This window comes from Bufo gargarizans, chromosome 8, assembly GCF_014858855.1.
Source record: "Bufo gargarizans isolate SCDJY-AF-19 chromosome 8, ASM1485885v1, whole genome shotgun sequence".
NCBI lineage: Eukaryota > Metazoa > Chordata > Amphibia > Anura > Bufonidae > Bufo > Bufo gargarizans.
Genome location: NC_058087.1, coordinates 3909821 through 3928508, shown reverse-complemented (window position 1 = coordinate 3928508; position 18688 = coordinate 3909821). Strand labels below are relative to the sequence as shown.

Genomic DNA, 18688 nt, shown 5'->3' with positions numbered 1-18688 from the left:
GTCCAAGGACAGTGGATCAGTCTCATTCAGTGCGCAGGGGTCTCAGTCTCTCTCAATCCCCTCTGAGCAGGAATCCATGCAGATGGGTTTGCTTGCCTCTGATAGTAGATTCAGCTCTCAGGGCAGGGTTTGTTTCTGTTGTGGAGGTATAAATCATTTGGCAAATGTTTGCCCCTCTAGAAGATTCAGGGAGAATTTTGAGGGTAATAAAGAAACTAAAAGAAAAAAATCCTCTAAAAACTTTCCATCTGTTACCATTGGCAAGGTTGATGCGGAAATTGAAGCTTTTCTGTTTGCTTGTAGTTCCCGTTTTGTCCTACCTAGAGAGCTAGAGAGCAATAACATTTTTTGTGAGATTTTTGTAGATAGTGGAGCAGCTGTCAATCTCATTGATAATCAATTTGCTATAACTCATGGTTTCCAGGTATGCACTTTGGGAAAGGATATACCTGTTTTTGCTATCGATTCCGCTCCACTTTCTCAAAAATCGTTAAAGGGCATAGTTCACAATATCCGTTTGACTGTGGGTGATGCTCATGTTGAGGATGTCTCATGTTTTGTCCTAAGCGGATTACCTACGCCTCTAGTATTGGGGCTACCCTGGCTCACTAAACATAACCCCACCATTGATTGGCAAGCGAGGCAAATAAATGATTGGAGTCACTTTTGCAGAGAGAATTGCCTCTCGGCGTACGCATATCTCTGAGAGCCTGAGGAAGGGACACATCCGACCCTCAAAGTCAGCTGTTGCCGCTGTTTTTTTTTTTTTTTAAAGAAAAAAGATGGTTCTTTAAGACCATGTCTGGATTTCAGGGAGCTAAACACTATCACAATTCGTGACCCTTATCCGCTTCCTCTGATCCCGGACCTGTTTAACCAGATTGTTGGGGCTAAAGTTTTTTCTAAGTTAGATTTGAGAGGGGCATACAACCTGGTCAGGGTCAGGGATGAATGGAAGACGGCCTTCAATACTCCTTAGGGCCATTTTGAGAATTTGGTTATGCCCTTTGGTTTGATAAATGCTCCAGCCGTCTTCCAACATTTTGTAAACAGCATTTTTTATCATGTAATGGGGAAATTTGTACTAGTGTATCTAAATGACATTTAGATTTTTTTCTCCTGATTTCAAAACTCATAGGGACCACCTATGTCAGGTCTTGCTCATTCTGCGGGAGAATAAATTGTACGCTAAACTGGAAAAATGTGTGTTTGCGGTTCCAGAAATTCAATTTCTGGGTTTTCTTCTCACCGCTTCTGGTTTTCGCATGGACCCTGAAAAGGTCCGCGCGGTGCTTGATTGGGAGCTTCCTGAGAATCAGAAGGCGCTGAAGCGCTTTTTGGGTTTTGCCAATTATTACAGGAAGTTCATTTTGAATTATTCCTCTGTTGTTAAGCCACTCACAGATATGACTAGAAAGGGGGTGGATTTTTCCTCCTGGTCGGTAGATGCGCGTAAGGCCTTTTCTAGTATCAAAGAGAGTTTTGCTTCCGATCCCATCTTGGTACAACCTGATGTCTCTCTACCTTTCATTGTTGAGGTGGACGCTTCTGAGGTGGGTGTGGGTGCGGTCTTGTCTCAGGGTCCCTCTCCTGCCAAATGGAAACTGTGTGCCTTTTTCTCAAAGAAACTCTCCTCCGCAGAGAGAAATTACGATGTGGGAGATAGGGAGTTGTTGGCCATCAAGTTAGCTTTTGAGGAATGGCGGCATTGGCTAGAGGGAGCCAGACACCCTATTACCGTGTTTACCGACCATAAGAATCTGGCCTACTTGGAGTCAGCCAAGAGACAGGCTAGATGGCCTTTATTCTTTTCCAGGTTTAATTTTGTTGTCACATTCCGCCCTGGGGTTATAAATGTGAAGGCCGATGCCCTGTCACATTGTTTTCCGGGAGGGGGGAACTTTGAAGACTCGGGTCCCATTTTGGCTGAAGGGGTGGCCGTCTCTGCTCTTTACCCTGATTTGGAGGCAGAGGTTCAGGCAGCCCAGGCAGAGGCTCCTGATCTTTGTCCTCCTGGGAAGTTGTTTGTGCCTCTTGCTTTACGACACAAGGTTTTTAAGGAGCACCACGATACTGTCCTTGCCGGGTACCCGGGGAGCAGAGTTACTGTGGATCTCATTGCTTGGAGATTCTGGTGGCCGGCTCTTCGTAAGACGGTTGAGGGTTTTGTGGCAGCCTGCGAGACCTGCACTCATGCCAAGGTCCCTCATTCACGGCCATCGGGTCCTCTCCTCCCGTTACCCATTCCTTCCCGTCCTTGGACACATCTGTCCATGGACTCCATTACGGACCTGCCTCGTTCCTCGAGGAAGACTGTGATTTTGGTAGTGGTAGACCGTTTTAGCAAAATGGCGCATTTTATTCCTTTTCCTGGGTTACCCAATGCTAAAACGCTGGCGCAGTCATTTGTTGATCACATTGTCAAGTTGCACGGTATTCCTTCAGACATAGTCTCGGATAGGGGCACGCAGTTTGTTTCCAGATTCTGGAAGGCCTTCTGTTCTCACTTGGGGGTTCGGTTGTCGTTCTCTTCTGCTTTTCACCCGCAGTCGAATGGCCAGACAGAGCGCGTCAATCAGAATCTGGAGACATATCTGCGCTGTTTTGTGACTGAGAATCAGGAGGATTGGTGTTCTTTTTTGTCCCTTGCAGAGTTTGCTTTAAATAACCGTCGCCAGGAGTCCTCTGATAAGTCACCATTTTTTGGTGCATATGGGTTTCAGCCGCAGTTTGGGACATTTTCTGGAGAGGGGTCTTCTGGTTTACCTGATGAGGAGAGATTTTCCTCATCTTTGTCATTTATTTGGCAAAAGATTCAGGGTAATCTGAAGAGGATGAGTGAGAGATATAAGCGTGTGGCTGATAAGAGACGTGTGCCTGGTCCGGACCTGAATGTGGGTGATCTGGTGTGGTTGTCTACTAAGAATATCAAATTGAAGGTTCCCTCCTGGAAGTTGGGTCCTAAGTTTATTGGGCCTTACAAAATTCTGTCCGTCATCAGTCCCGTTGCCTTTCGTCTTGATCTTCCTCAGACTTGGAAGATCCATAATGTTTTTCACAAGTCCCTGTTAAAACCTTATGTCCAACCCACTGTACCCTCCACTTTGCCTCCTCCTCCTCCGATTGTGGTTGATGGTAATCTTGAATTTCAGGTCTCTAGGATTGTGGATTCTAGCATTATCCGCGGTTCTCTCCAGTACCTCGTTCATTGGGAGGGTTATGGTCCTGAGGAGAGGATGTGGGTACCAATGGCGGACATTAAGGCCACTCGTCTCATCAGGGCTTTCGATAGTCCCACCCTGAGAAGGTGGGCTCTGAGTGTCCGGAGTCCACTCGTAGAAGGAGGGGTACTGTCACCGCCAGGTGTCTGTGAAGCTCTGACAGACATTCTTCAGTACTACTTGCTTGAGGTTCTATTGTTTTGGTTTCGTTGTGTCATCTCGTTTCCCTCTGTCAGCTGTCATCTAGTTGCACTGATTGCATCCCTTTATATCCCCTCCCATACTGCATCACTTTGCGGTTTATACAACTTCCTGGATTGTGCTCACTGCTAGATGCTACAACTGCTGGTTCCTCAGCTAAGTCTGTTCCTTTATTTGTGTTTTCCTGTTGGCTTGATCCTAGGTGACCCTGACTCCCTTCGTATTAAGTGTAGGGAGCCGGTGGTCGCGTCCCCTCACTATTATAGGGTTTTCAGGCGTCACACAGTCTAGGTACGAGGGCATGCAATTATCTATCATAAAGATCTTTGCATGGGCTGAGCAGTCAGGGAAATCTCTAGGGCTTCTATAGGGCTCACCCTTATGTTCCTTAGTTTGGGATCAAGTCAGTCGGATCTTTATTTGTATCTTCTAGTTTTCTGCAACACCATCCGTGACAGTCATACACACTCCGAAAAACTACAGATCGTCCCGCAAACAATGAGCCCACACACAGCTCCGTACACATAAAAAGTTATGGGGGTCTTAATATAGAAAAAAAAATGTTTGTATTAAAATGCAAGAAAAACTGGATAAAAGTGGTACTGTTGTAATGGAACTGACCTAGAGAATGAAAGTAACCGGTCAGTTTTACAGCATAGGAAACACTGTTAAAAAGGTAAAACTGTGGCAGATTTTTTATTTTCACCGCTTTTTTTTTTTTTTTCAGCTTTCCACTATATCATATGCAACAGTAAATGGTGCCATTACAAAGTACAGCTTGTCCTGCAAAAAAAAAAGCTATGTGAATGGAAAAATTAAAAAAAGTTATGGCTCTGGGTAAGCTGGAAGTAAAAAAAAAAATATAAAAAAAATTAAAACTAGCCCAGTCCTGATGGGGTTAATATAAATTGTACAGTAATTTATTTGTATCTCTAAACACCAAAAATAAAACACTGTTAGTGAAAATATAAATATATATATATATTCATTATCTTCTTCTGTAGTATTATTCTGTGTATTACCACCACTAGTACTACATATAGGGATATAAACAGTGTGTCCATTCATTATCTTCTTCTGTAGTATTATTCTGTGTATTACCACCACTAGTACTGCATATAGGGATATACACAGTGTGTCCATTCGTTATCTTATTCTGTAGTATTATTCTGTGTATTACCACCACTAGTACTACATATAGGGATCTACACAGTGTGTCCATTCATTATCTTCTTCTGTAGTATTATTCTGTGTATTACCACCACTAATATTACATATAGGGATATACAGTGTGTCCATTCATTATCTTCTTCTGTAGTATTATTCTTTGTATTACCACCACTAATATTACATATAGGGATATACACAGTGTGTCTATTCATTATCTTCTTCTGTAGTATTATTCATTGTATTACCAGCACTAGTACTACATATAGGGATATACACAGTGTGTCCATTCATTATCTTCTTCTGTAGTATTATTCTGTGTATTACCACTAGTACTACATATAGGGATATACACAGTGTGTCCATTCATTATTTTCTTCTGTAGTGTTATTCTGTGTATTACCACCACTAGTACTACATATAGGGATATACACTATGTGTCCAGTGATTATCTTCTTCTGTAGTATTATTCTGTGTAATACCACCACTAGTACTAAATATAGGGATATACACTGTGTGTCCATTCATTATCTTCTTCTGTAGTATTATTCTGTGTATTACCACCACTAATATTACATATAGGGATATACAGTGTGTCCATTCATTATCTTCTTCTGTAGTATTATTCTGTGTATTACCACCGCTAGTACTGCATATAGGGATATACACAGTGTGTCCATTCATTATCTTCTTCTGTAGTATTATTCTGTGTATTACCACTAGTACTACATATAGGGATATACAGTGTGTCCATTCATTATTTTCTTCTGTAGTATTATTCTGTGTATTGCCACCACTAGTACTACATATAGGGATATACACTGTGTGTCCAGCGATTATCTTCTTCTGTAGTATTATTCTGTGTAATACCACCACTAATATTACATATAGGGATATACACTGTGTGTCCATTCATTATCTTCTTCTGTAGTATTATTCTGTGTATTACCACCACTAATATTACATATAGGGATATACAGTGTGTCCATTCATTATCTTCTTCTGTAGTATTATTCATTGTATTACCACCACTAGTACTACATATAGGGATATACACAGTGTGTCCATTCATTATCTTCTTCTGTAGTATTATTCTGTGTATTACCACTAGTACTACATATAGGGATATACACAGTGTGTCCATTCATTATCTTCTTCTGTAGTATCATTCATTGTATTACCACTAGTACTACATATAGGGATCTACACAGTGTGCCCATTCATTATCTTCTTCTGTAGTATTATTCTGTGTATTACCACTAGTACTACATATAGGGATATACACCGTGTGTCGTCATTATCTTCTTCTGTAGTATTATTCTCTGTATTACCACCACTAGTACTACATATAGGGATATACACTGTGTGTCCAGTGATTATCTTCTTCTGTAGTATTATTCTGTGTATTACCACCACTAGTACTAAATATAGGTATATACAGTGTGTCCATTCATTATCTTCTTCTGTAGTATTATTCTGTGTATTACCACCACTAGTACTGCATACAGGGATATACATAGTGTGTCCAGTGATTAGTATTATTCTGTGTAATACCACCACTAGTACTGCATACAGGGATATACAGTGTGTCCATTCATTATCTTCTTCTGTAGTATTATTCTGTGTATTATTACCACCACTAGTACTAAATATAGGGATATACACAGTGTGTCCATTCATTATCTTCTTCTGTAGTATCATTCATTGTATTACCACTAGTACTACATATAGGGATCTACACAGTGTGCCCATTCATTATCTTCTTCTGTAGTATTATTCTGTGTATTATTACCACCACTAGTACTACATATAGGGATATACACAGTGTGTCCATTCATTATCTTCTTCTGTAGTATCATTCATTGTATTACCACTAGTACTACATATAGGGATATAGTGTGTCCATTCATTATCTTCTTCTGTAGTATTATTCTGTGTATTATTACCACCACTAGTACTACATATAATATAGGGATATACACAGTGTGTCCATTCATTATCTTCTTCTGTAGTATCATTCATTGTATTACCACTAGTACTACATATAGGGATATAGTGTGTCCATTCATTATCTTCTTCTGTAGTATTATTCTGTGTATTATTACCACCACTAGTACTACATATAGGGATATACACCGTGTGTCCATTCATTATCTTCTTCTGTAGTATCATTCATTGTATTACCACTAGTACTACATATAGGGATATACACAGTGTGTCCATTCATTATCTTCTTCTGTAGTATCATTCATTGTATTACCACTAGTACTACATATAGGGATATACAGTGTGTCCATTCATTATCTTCTTCTGTAGTATTATTCTGTGTATTATTACCACCACTAGTACTACATATAGGGATATACACCGTGTGTCCATTCATTATCTTCTTCTGTAGTATTATTCTGTGTATTATTACCACCACTAGTACAGCATATAGGGATATACACCGTGTGTCCATTGATTAGTATTATTCTCTGTATTACTACCACTAGTACTGCATACAGGGATATACACCGTGGGGCCCCTGCACGGCAGCTCTCGCCTGTTTGACGGGGGGCCCCTATAAAGCCCGGCACTGATGATATGCGCGCTCCCGGGCCTCCTCAGCCCTCACTCCAGTGCGATGCGCGCCCCCGCTGCCGGCCTCCCACTCGCTGTGCGCGCTCCCGCCTGTGCCGCCGCCCGCGGGGGCTGCTGGGATCGCTCGCCGCCTTGGTAATGTCCGCCATGTTTGCCATGGCGCAGGGAGCGGATCGAGCCAACAAAACCCGGATCTAGGCGCTAGAAACTGCCGCCCGGAGCGACACTTTCCGCCCCTCACCGTGTCTCGGGGGCCCCATGAGTCGGCGGGGGGTGAGCTCGAGCGGTTTGGGGGGGTCCTTCTGACCGACAATTTTTAGTGTTTTTTTTTTTTTTTTAATTTTTTTTTTTTTTTTTTTTTATCCCTCGCCCCCTCCCCCTCCCGGCTGTGGCGACAATGAGTAAACTGTCGTTTCGAGCGCGGGCACTGGATGCCACCAAGCCGTTGCCCATCTACCGGGGCAAGGACATGCCCGACCTCAATGACTGCGTGTCCATTAACCGGGCCGTGCCGCAGATGCCCACGGGGATGGAGAAGGAGGAGGAATCGGTAGGTAATCCTTTTGTCAGACATTCGCTATTCAGGAAAGCCACTTACGCCGGCCGGCTGCGTAGAGCGCGCTCTGGCCTGTCTCCCTTACGTCACGCAGGGGGAGGTGAGCGGCCCAGGCTGGCGTAGTTGGCGGGAGCCGCCATGTTGTGGCGTCCAGAGCCTACGTCACAGTGTGAGGGCTGCCCGGCGTGAGCGTAACCCGCGCTGTGAATAGGAGGCGTGCGGAAGCGCTGCCCGGCAGGTTTGATAACCGCTCCGGAGAGGGGAGCTCTCCCGGCGCGCGCCTGTCACCGCCGTCCAGGGATGAAGGGGTTACACAAGGCTGTGTTTCCCACGGATTGTGTCAGGCCTCTGTATTGTCACTGATTTATTGCTACTTTGTTGTTTTGTTTTTGTGGCAGGAGGCGGCGTTCCTGTCGTTTCGGGCTTGTAGATGCCAGGATGAAATTTTGGGACGCAGATTCCGTTGAGAATTGTGATGTCCGGAGCCACTTTTTCCAACACGTGCCTAAGGGCTCACGCACACGACCGTATGTGTTTTGCGGTCCGCAGAAAAATACGGATGACGTCCGCGTGCATTCCGTATCTTACGGAACAGCTGGCCCCTAATAGAACCAGTGCCATTATCCTTGTCTGTAATTTTATTTTATTTTTATATAATTTTAATTTATTTTTTTATTTTTTTTGCGGACCCATTGAAATGAATGGTTCCGCATACGGTCCGCCAAGACACAGAAAGAAAATACGTTTGTGTGCATGAGCCCTAAGGGAGCGGCAACACGGAGACTTACGGCCGCGCGACATCCTGTACGGGTCCATTCACACGTCCGTAGTGTATTGCGCGCAAAACACCCGGCTGGTGTTATGTCAGAAAACCTTAAATTGTCAGATTCCCTTACCCCACATGACTTCCGGGGGTGTGCGCCTCTGCGCAAGCGCAGTACCATGGCACTTACGCGCAAGCGCTGTACCAGGGCATGGATAAGGTAAAATTACGCGCGTACGCTCTCAGGGGTAAGGAGATCTGACAGTCTTTTGTCTTGTTAAATCTCCTTACCCTCACACTGCGCATGTGCGGATCAAATCAGTCAGCAATAAATCTGACAAGACTGTCAGATCTCCTTACCCCTGAGAGCGCACGCGCGGTGTCCGTGCACACGTCCACGAGTCAACGCTCACTGTAATTTTAACTTATGCCCTGGTACTGCGCTTGCGCAGAGGCGTTGTGCTGCGGTACTGCACTTGCGCGGAGGCACACTCCCCTGGAAGTCACGTGGGGTAAGGGAATCTTCCAGGGGACATGTTCGATTTATTTTTGTAATTTATTTTTTTTCCCAGCGGCGCGCTCCAGAAATGTGGATGACTGCTGTCCGCATCCATTCCTGCCCCATACGGAATGAATGGTTCTGCAATTTGCGGAACGGATGCGGACGTGCGAATGGACCCTAAGGGCGCAGCTTCGCCGTTGATGATTGGGATTGTGGTCGGCCCGAATATCCGGATTTCTCTTGAGTTGCAGCCATCTTCTTCATCGTTAGTTGTGCCGTAGCGTCCTGACTTTATGCGGCAGGTCACCGTGTGTCCCAGCTACAGGATGCGGCCACTGATATGGTGGGTGCCATGGGAGGTACCTTCATGTGCCAGTCCTGAGGGCATGGTATCATTGACATCTGAGTAGTTGCCATGCCAGATCGTACAGGTTTGACATGAACTGTGGTGCGTTTTTTTTTAATTTATTTTTTTTTATATATAAATAAATTGCTGCTTTTCCCCAAATTTATTGTAGGTGGCGAGTTGACCATCAGCTAGCTCCCAGCAAATCCCGGAGGACTCGTCTAGCTTGTAGTAGGGACGTATTCACACAGGAGGACTCGTCTAGCTTGTAGTAGGGACGTATTCACACTTGTTGCAGGAACTCCGGCGACCTTTTCATACATAAGCGCTCATGCACACGATCGGCCCGGGAAACGCGGTCTGTGTGTCTGCCACATCTCCCAGGCCAGCCATGGCTCCCCTGACCCAAACTGACTGGATCTGATTGTGGATCTGTTGTACTGTGCTCATAGGATGATGTGAGTACTGTGCAAAAGATCTGCTATCAGTTCAGATAGGAAATGACGCGGTCAGTAAGGGGAGCCGCCATCTGCCTTGGAGATGCGGGCCGATAGTGGTCGTGTGGAGGAGCCCTAAGGCAGAGGTTACAGTTTAAGCACAAGGGGTTGCCCAGCTGTGCCCATATTGCAGCCTGAAAAGAGTCCTTCACTTGAAGGGGTCCGCAACCTAGAAGGTGCAGAACCACGGAGTGCTTCACCAGTGCATGCGCTACTTTTTTGTGGTGCGAATCGCGGAACCCATTCAAGTGAACGGGTCTTGCCTCCACATACCGTGGCCCTACAGTCGGTGCCTGTGCATTGTGGACCGCAATTTGCTGTCTGCAGCATGAGCCATAACATTGCAGCCTCACAACATAATGGAAGTGAATGGGGGTCACAGAAAATCCACCAGGGTTGGATTTCTTGCGACCGGCAGCGACTTGCATTATGCCGTGGTGCACTGTGATGGTGTGACATGTCGTGGACAGAGTCGCCGTGTAGCCCCAGCCTTGTGCCTCATTCACACAGTCAGTGTTCGGTCAGTGATTGTACGCTAAAGCCAGGAGTGGCGACTTCACATAGATCAGGTATGAGTCCTCTTTCACACGGGCGTGCGCGCCCCGTTGCCGTATTGCGGTTCCGCAATACACGGGTGCTGTTCCGAGGGCATTATGCGCATCACGGATGCGGACCCATTCATATCAATGGGTCCGCAAATCCGGAGATGCGGAATAGTGCAGAACGGAAGCACTACGGAATGCTTCTGCGGGGTTTCGTCCCGTACTTCCGTTCCGCAAAATCATAGGACACGTTCTATCTTTTTGCGGAACGGAAGGATTGCGGACCCATTCAAGTGAATTGGTCCGCTGCGGCTGCCCCATGGACTGTGCTCGTGCATTGCGGTCCGCACACGACCACAGGGCACACATGCCCTAAGGCCTCTTTCACACGAGCGTGACTGATTGGGTCTGGATGCGTTCAGGGTGCGTTCAGTGAAACTCGCACTATTTTGCAAGCAAGTTCAGTCAGTTTTGTCTGCGATTGCGTTCAATTTTTCTGTGCGGGTGCAATGCATTTTGATGCGTTTTTCACGCGCTTGATAAAAAACTGAAGGTTTACAAACAACATCTCTTAGCAACAATCAGTGAAAAACGCATCGCACTTTCTTGCGGATGCAATGCGTTTTTCACGCAGCCCCATTCACTTCTATGGAGCCAGGGCTGCGTGAAAAACGCAGAATATAGAACATGCTGTGATTTTCACGCAACGCAGAACTGATGCGTGAAAAACAACGCTCATGTACACAGACCCATTGAAATGAATGGGTCCGGATTTAGTGCGGGTGCTATGCGTTCACATCACGCATTGCACCCGCGCGGAAAACTCGCTCGTGTGAAAGGGGCCTAAGGGAGAGATCTGCTCCTGTTCTGTGTTTAGAGCCACACTTGGTTTTGGCTCAATCACTGACCGAACACTGACGTGTGATTGAGGCGTTACACTGCTAGGAATCCATTCAAATGCTGCAGAGGCAAAACCAGCAGCAAATCTCAAGATGCTTCTTTTGGCTTGTGTTGTGACTTAATGCTCTGGTGACCGTGGGTGGCCGCGGCGCTCTGGCCACAAAACCAGTTTCAGCTGATTATGGCAATGGTGTCACCTGATGACTGACGTACGACCGAAGCGAAGGAAACACTGGTGCAATCTCGTGGCCTGGAGCTTTGTCTGTACGTTTCTGTGGCACGACTTTTTTTGGGTGCGATTTGCCTGTGATTTAGGATTTGCAGCACTCTGACACTAAAAAGAAAACGTGCTGAAGTGTTGTAGTTGCATGTGACGTATTGAACGCTGTGCCGGAAAAGTCATGTGATCTGAGACCAAAAACCAGCAGGTACCCAACGCCATTCACAATCGTTACTTGCAAAGTCACATAACTAAAGTCTCTGCATAGCCCAAAGCCCCATTCACACGACCGTATTTGCTCCGCATCCAATGCGCTTTTTTTGCAGATCGGATACAGACCTGTTCATTTCACACGTACTGTCCGCATCCGTGTGTCCCTTCTGCATTCCTGCAAAAAAATAGAACACGTCCTATCCTTGCCCATTTGGTAGACTACAATAGGCATTGTTACAACGGGTCCACCCAAAAGAAAAAGGATGCCAGCGGACCTCATCCGTATTTTGGGCCTGGAGGGGTTTGCCTTAGGCACCGTGCAGACGAGTGTGAGCGGATTAGGTCCGGATGCGTTGCGAAAGCATTCAGTGAAAAATGTGCGATTTCGCAAGAAAGTTCATTCAGCTTTGTCTGCGTTCATATTTTTATTTATTTTTTTCTCACGGGTGCAATGAGGTTTAATGCGTTTTGCACGCGCGTGATTAAAAAACAATCTCTACAAACAACATCTCTTTCACACTGGTGTTTCTGGGTCCGCTTGTGAGATCCGTTTCAGGGCTCTCGCAAGCGGTCCAAAACTGATCAGTTCAGCCCCAATGCATTCTGAATGGATAAGGATAATGCATCAATTTGGCTGCGTTTGGCCTCCGTTGCATTTTTTAGATGGTCACTAAAACGCAGCTTGCAGCGTTTTTGTGACCGTCTGACTATGCGGGGCCTAAACAGATCCGTCTAGACTTACAATATAGGTCAAGACGGATCCGTTTTGACTTAGACTTTTTTTGAATGGATAATGCAAACTGATCCGTTATTAACAGATACAAGCGTTTGCATTATTCGTGCAGATCCGTCTGTGCAGATACAAGACGGATCCGCACAAAACACAAATGTGAAAGTAGCCTTAGGCGAGTTTCACACCAGCAGCAAGGAGTTCCAGCGGGTGAACAGCCTGTCGGATCCGTGCTGCGGCTAGTGCACGCGTGCCACCGGACTTTTTTATCCGGCCGCCTCTCAGCATGTTTGCCGTGCTGCTGCCGGAACTCCGGCCCGCCCCCACCATAGTCAGAGGGGCCGAAGCGGTAGTCCCGGGGGCACGCGTGTACTAGCGGCAGCATGTATCCGACAGGCTATTCACCCGCCGGAGTTACTTGCCGCTAGTGTGAAAGTACCCGTAGCAACCATCAGTGAAAAACGCATCCGCACTTGCTTGCGGATGCGATGCGATTTTCACGCAGCCCCATTCACTTCTATGGGGCCAGCGTTACATGGAAAATCACAGAATATAGAACATGCTGCGATTTTTCATGCAACGCACAAGTGATGCGCGAAAACCAACGCTCATGTACACAGCCCCATTGGAATGAATGGGACTGGATTCTGTGCGGGCGCAATGCGTTCTCATCACTCATTGCACCCAGGCGGGAAAACTCGCTTGTGTGAAAGGGGCCTTTGGATCTTGCCCACAGAATATGCTCTTAATGTCTGACAGGTGGTACTCTCGTTCTCCCAGTTGGTGGGACCCCCTCATCAGACATTTTGACTTGGGCCACATTCACACGACCGTATGAATGAGTCCTTAGAATTGCGGAACGGGGGCGGACGTGCTGTCCGCGTCCGTAATTCCATTCCGCGGCCCCGCAAAAAAGATGGAGCATGTCCTATTCTTGTCTGCAGTTGTGGACAAGAATAGGCACTTTCTACGGTAGCAGCAGCTGTGTGCGATCTGCAAATTGCGGAACGCACACGGGCCGGTATCCCGTGGTCTTCAAAAGACGGACCCCTATCTGCAGCGTTCTCACTCCCATGACTAGAAACCGCGGTTCTTGTCTGCAATACAAGCGAGTCCTGTTCTACGATTTTCAGAACGGTTTTGTGGACCCGTAGTAATGAATGGGTCTGATTGCAATCCAGAAAAATGGGGATCGGACACCAATAGAAAATATGGTCCGATGCATGAGGCCTTAGTCCAGAGCCGGACAGCGAACCTAGGTAATGGCTACAGGACGGCGGCCGCCCCTGAGTCCAGCGCTGGTCCATTGTGCAGAAAGTCATAGACTGGACCCCGTTTTGTGTTTTGAAATGTTGAATTTCTTAGATTTATTTTTTTCCTGGTCCTTTATTTCACGGCCTGTATGAAAGCCTTCAGATATGACTGGATAATATATATATATATATATTGTGGGAATAACCTAAGGACAGAAGTCACAGGACTGTAGCACCAGACACAGCTCTGCATGGGACCTGTATACACACTTTTTTTTTTTTTTTCTTAGTGAACACTAGTATAGAAAAATGGAGTAACTACCCTCTGTCAAGATGCCTTGGGGTACAACTGTCAGGGCAGGCTGGGGGTTGTAACCTCAAGGCATCTTGGAGACCTCCATAGAGAGCAGGTGACACTGTGGAGTTCCCGGGGATCGGGCTGCAGTCCTCGCTGACAGCCGCGGCTCCACACGCGGAGTAATGTCACGTGCGCCGCCGGCTGTCATGCTGTGTGTATGGAGGCCGGCCGCTGACGTCATCTCGGAGTGGTAGTAAGCGCGTCCGAACGCATCGCCTTGAATGAACGCTAGCCCCGCCCCGTCGCGCTGCTATTGGCAGCATGTAATCGCTGCTGTCACTGGTAAGCCCGCCTCCTCACGTGACCCGCGCCGCTGTGATTGGCTCACGTGAACTGTGTTTTCCGGGCTCTGACGATCCCATTGCCGTGAGATTTCAGGAGTGTGTACACACAGGGCGCGCGGAGCACGCTGCGGCCTAATCCGCTGCTCGCATTATGTGGCCGTACCTAATGTGCATAATCTGAGCCCCATCTACACTGGCGGATTACTGTCACAATGTGCCTGTTTTCTATCTGATGGATTGCAGTGATCATTGGCTGTGACTGCAGGAAGGATCACTGCTGAACGGCACGCTGTTTTTAGACGCTGTTCACACTGACGGTTTTAGGGTTTCATCCAAAAGGTTCTCCTTTCTTGCTGTCAAGAATACTGTTACCCCAACAAAAATCTGATAGACCCCAAAGTCATTGAGCGGTGTCAGGACTCAGCGGTGTAGCCATGAGGCCGACGGGAAGAGACTCTCTGTGATGTAGCCGCTCATCTGTGCATTTCCACGGTCCATGGTTTTTTTGTCCACATTAACAGATCCCTCACACCCATTATAGTCAATGGGTTAGTCAAAAAAGACACAACATGCCATCCATGTCTCCGGGTCTTTGCTAAAAATGCTCAGGAAATGAATTTTTCAGCCGGCGTGTTGACACACGGACCAAACACTGTTCCTTCGGGGATGAACCACTGACCACCTTGTTGCTGATGTCACCATGGACATGTGAACGATCCCTTAGGTTTTATTCACACGTCCATGGTGCGTCAATTGTCATCCGTGTTTCACAGACACTGCTAGGCATAAAAATGGGTTTCCAGAGCATCTCCTAGCAATGATCCGTGAAAACCATAGACCAAATATCAATGGTATCCGTGTTGTCTGTACTATAATGTACCCGTAATCACAGACAAAATGGGAAATGCTTTCCTGGTATCATCAATGACTTCAGGTCCGTGGAAGATCACTGATGTGTGAATACACACTTTATAAAGCCAGAGGATACGTGAATTACTGTCTCGGGGCCGTTTCACCCGCGCTCCGTGTGTCGGCGTGATCCTCTGTTCTGGACGCTGCTCATTTCTCTGGAGCGCACAGCATTACGGCCAATTCATACTAGGGATCGACGGATATTGATTTATTTATTTTAGCCGATAACCTGTGAACTTTCAGGCCGATAACTTATGCCGATATTCTGTGCATTTTCATATTTGAAAAAAATAAAAATAAAATTCTGTTAGGGCATTCACCACATGGGAGATTTTCTTAAAAATATTTTAATAGTTTGGACTTTTCAGACGTGGCGATATGTGATGTTTATTTTGTTTATATATTATATATGGAAAATTGGGAAAGGGGGTGATTTATACATAAAAATTATATAATATATATATATATATATATATATATATATATATATATATATATATATATATATATATTTTTTTTTTTTTTAACTTTAATAACCTATTCCCCCTGCGGCTCCTCAGGGGTTAATTGCCGCTGATCGCAGCTTCCTGTCATATAGGCTGGGCACCGCCTCCTGTATTTGTATTAGACGTTAACTTTCATTGGTGGCGCAGTGCGCCCGCCCCCCCACCTCCTCCTGTCTCTCCTCATTGGCAGCGTGGCACGGGGAGGGAGAGAGTGACTCCCTCTCCCCTGTGCTGCTGAGGGAAAATGAGCGCTGATAGCAGCGCGCTTGTGCTCTGTGATAGTGCGCTGGATGCATTATTGGCAAGGTTAGATGGCGATATTCATGATTTTTAAAAGTTATCAGTATCGGCCGATAATATCATTAAAGGGAATCTGTCACTAGCAATTTAGCAAAAATTTTTTTTCATGAATCCATGTTTAATAAAGTACCTTTTTTTCCATCTGTCTTGTTCTTTTCATTGTGAGTCTTGTCATTTCTTCTAAAAATCGATTCTTCTGATATGCAAATGATGCTGTAAGGAGCCCAGAGGGGCGTTTTTCTTCTCCACGGTGCCCAGGAACGCCCCTCTGAAGTGCCGTGCCTGCCTAAATTTTAAAACTAATAACTCCTCCAAGTTCTGCTAAATCGCCTCCCAGAGGCGCGGCTAAGTGCTCAACACCCCCCCCCCCCCATCCTCAGCCCCGCGCTCTGCAGCAAACACCCCGATCCTCCTCTCGCCGGCATCCCAAATCCTGCGCAGGCGCAGTGCCGGCGGTGGCCTGCGCTCTGATAATACGACTGAGGGCAACAGCGAACACGTCGCTGGGATCGGTGCATGCCCAGTGACAATGTTGAAGCTGTTGCCCTCAGTCGTATTATCAGAGCGCAGGCAATCGCCGGCACTGCGCCTGCACAGGATTTGGGATGCCGGCGAGAGGAGGATCGGGGTGTTTGCTGCAGAGCGCGGCACTGAGGATGGGGGGGGGGGGGGGTGTTGAGCACTTAGCCGCGCCTCTGGGAGGCGATTTAGCAGAACTTGGAGGCGTTATTAGTTTTAAAATTTAGGCGGGCACGGCACTTCAGAGGGGCGTTCCTGGGCACCGTGGAGAAGAAAAACGCCCCTCTGGGCTCCTTACAGCGTCATTTGCATATCAGAAGAATCGATTTTTAGAAGAAATGACAAGACTCACAATGAAAAGAACAAGACAGATGGGAAAAAAGGTACTTTATTAAACATGGAATTTTTTTTTAGCTAAATTGCTAGTGACAGATTCCCTTTAAGTCCGATAGTCGGTCGATTCCCTAACTTATACAGCCAAATTAATGGGTCTGCACCCATTCCGCAATGCATTTCAATAGGGCGGCAAAAGATGCAGACAGCACACCGTGGGCTGCCCGCATCCGTTGTTCCGTTCCGCAGGCCTGCAGAAAAAATATAGTATTGATAGAAAACCGCGGCACTCTGAAGAAAGTTTGTAATGATTTCTTATTTATTTCATTATTTTTATTTCATTATTTTAATCCATCCACATAAATAGTCGCTGGCCAACATAGACCTTGTTCACGGCCCGGTACAAATATAGGCAAAAGAAGATGATAATATAAACAGGTACACGATTATGAGGAACAATAAGGTACATGATTAGCAATCCAAACTGAATAACCGGTAATAGAGACATAAGACAGGATGACGGCAGCAGCGATAATAAGGAGGAGAACGTTTGATAATAGTACTGAGGATTAGGATAGTAGAATCACTTCAGGCGATGGGGAAATAGACGTCTGTGAAGTCCAAAGAATAGAACTAGGTGAGTATGGCTGAGATAAGATTGCATCAGGAATGGTGGGACTATAGAGCTCATAAGGATGTTCTGTACAAACAGCACTATTCCATATAGGCATGGCGGCATATAGAAATATATAGGGCAACGGATTATGCAGGTTAGGCTCATGGTGTAAAATCATCAATATCACTGATAATATAGCTATGCTTTCAGTAACCTAAATAAGGGACAAAAGGAGCCAAATCCCTAAAGAGTGGAATAGCAAAAGGTACATTGGTGAGCAGCGGGTCCATACTCCGTTTCTTAGGCATTGTAGATGGCGTGTAAGCGCCATGCCGGTGTTCTGGCAGAATGCTATACCCAGAAGTGACGCGGCCGCGCTGGAGGAGGGTATGTGTGGCACAAGCGCAGATCCACGGGTAAGTAAAAATTTTAGCACCGCAGCGGGAGAAGTGCGCCCACTTAATGCGCATGTGCAAAACCGGCTAGGCCACACTGCGCACATTCTGCTAAGGTATAGTATTTTGGCAGGCCATATTTCTGAAGGGGCAGAGCTGGGCATATTTCTATGGGGGCACAATCCTGGCCTTATTTCTGAAGGGGCACAGCTGGGCATATTAAATATGCCCAGCTGTGCCCCTTCAGAAATATGGCCTGCCAGAATACTATACCTTAGCAGAATGCGCGCAGTGTCCCTCGTCCGGTTTCGTGCATGCGCATTAAGTGGGCACGCTTCTCCTGCTGCAGTGCTATAATTTTTACTTAACAGTGGATCTGCGCTTGCTCAGCGCCACGCACACCCTCCTCCAGCTGATTCCGCTGCGGCTGCACCACTTATGGGTATAGCATTCTGGCAGAACACCGGTATCAAGGTTTATAAAGACGCGGGTGCTCGGCAAGCTGTGACGGGTGTCTGACGTCAGAGGCGGGGCGCATGGGCAGTGAAGCTGTATTGGTCTGTCTTAGATGCTGACTCGGTGTTCAGGCGTCAGTGAGGACGAGCGCATGCGCAGTTGTATGATGAGGGCACTGGCAGGGAGCGCTGTAATAGTGCTACATCAGGGCAGAGAACATATTAATGGGATCGGCAGAATAAAGTGAATCTGTATTGCGCTGATAGTGCATACTTTATGGGAACACATTATGGAAAACATAAGTATAATACCAGA

The 18688-nt window shown here is 46.3% G+C and overlaps 1 protein-coding gene across 1 annotated transcript in view; it reads left to right on the top strand.

Annotated features, from left to right (window-relative positions):
• The first annotated feature begins 7316 nt into the window (after positions 1-7316).
• Positions 7317-18688, top strand: part of EPC2 (enhancer of polycomb homolog 2) — a 75093-nt gene continuing 63721 nt past the window's right edge. The window contains exon 1 of the mRNA XM_044303236.1: positions 7317-7722. Within this exon, the coding sequence (XP_044159171.1) occupies positions 7570-7722 (153 nt within the window). The 5' untranslated portion in view covers positions 7317-7569. The remainder of the gene's footprint in view (positions 7723-18688) is intronic.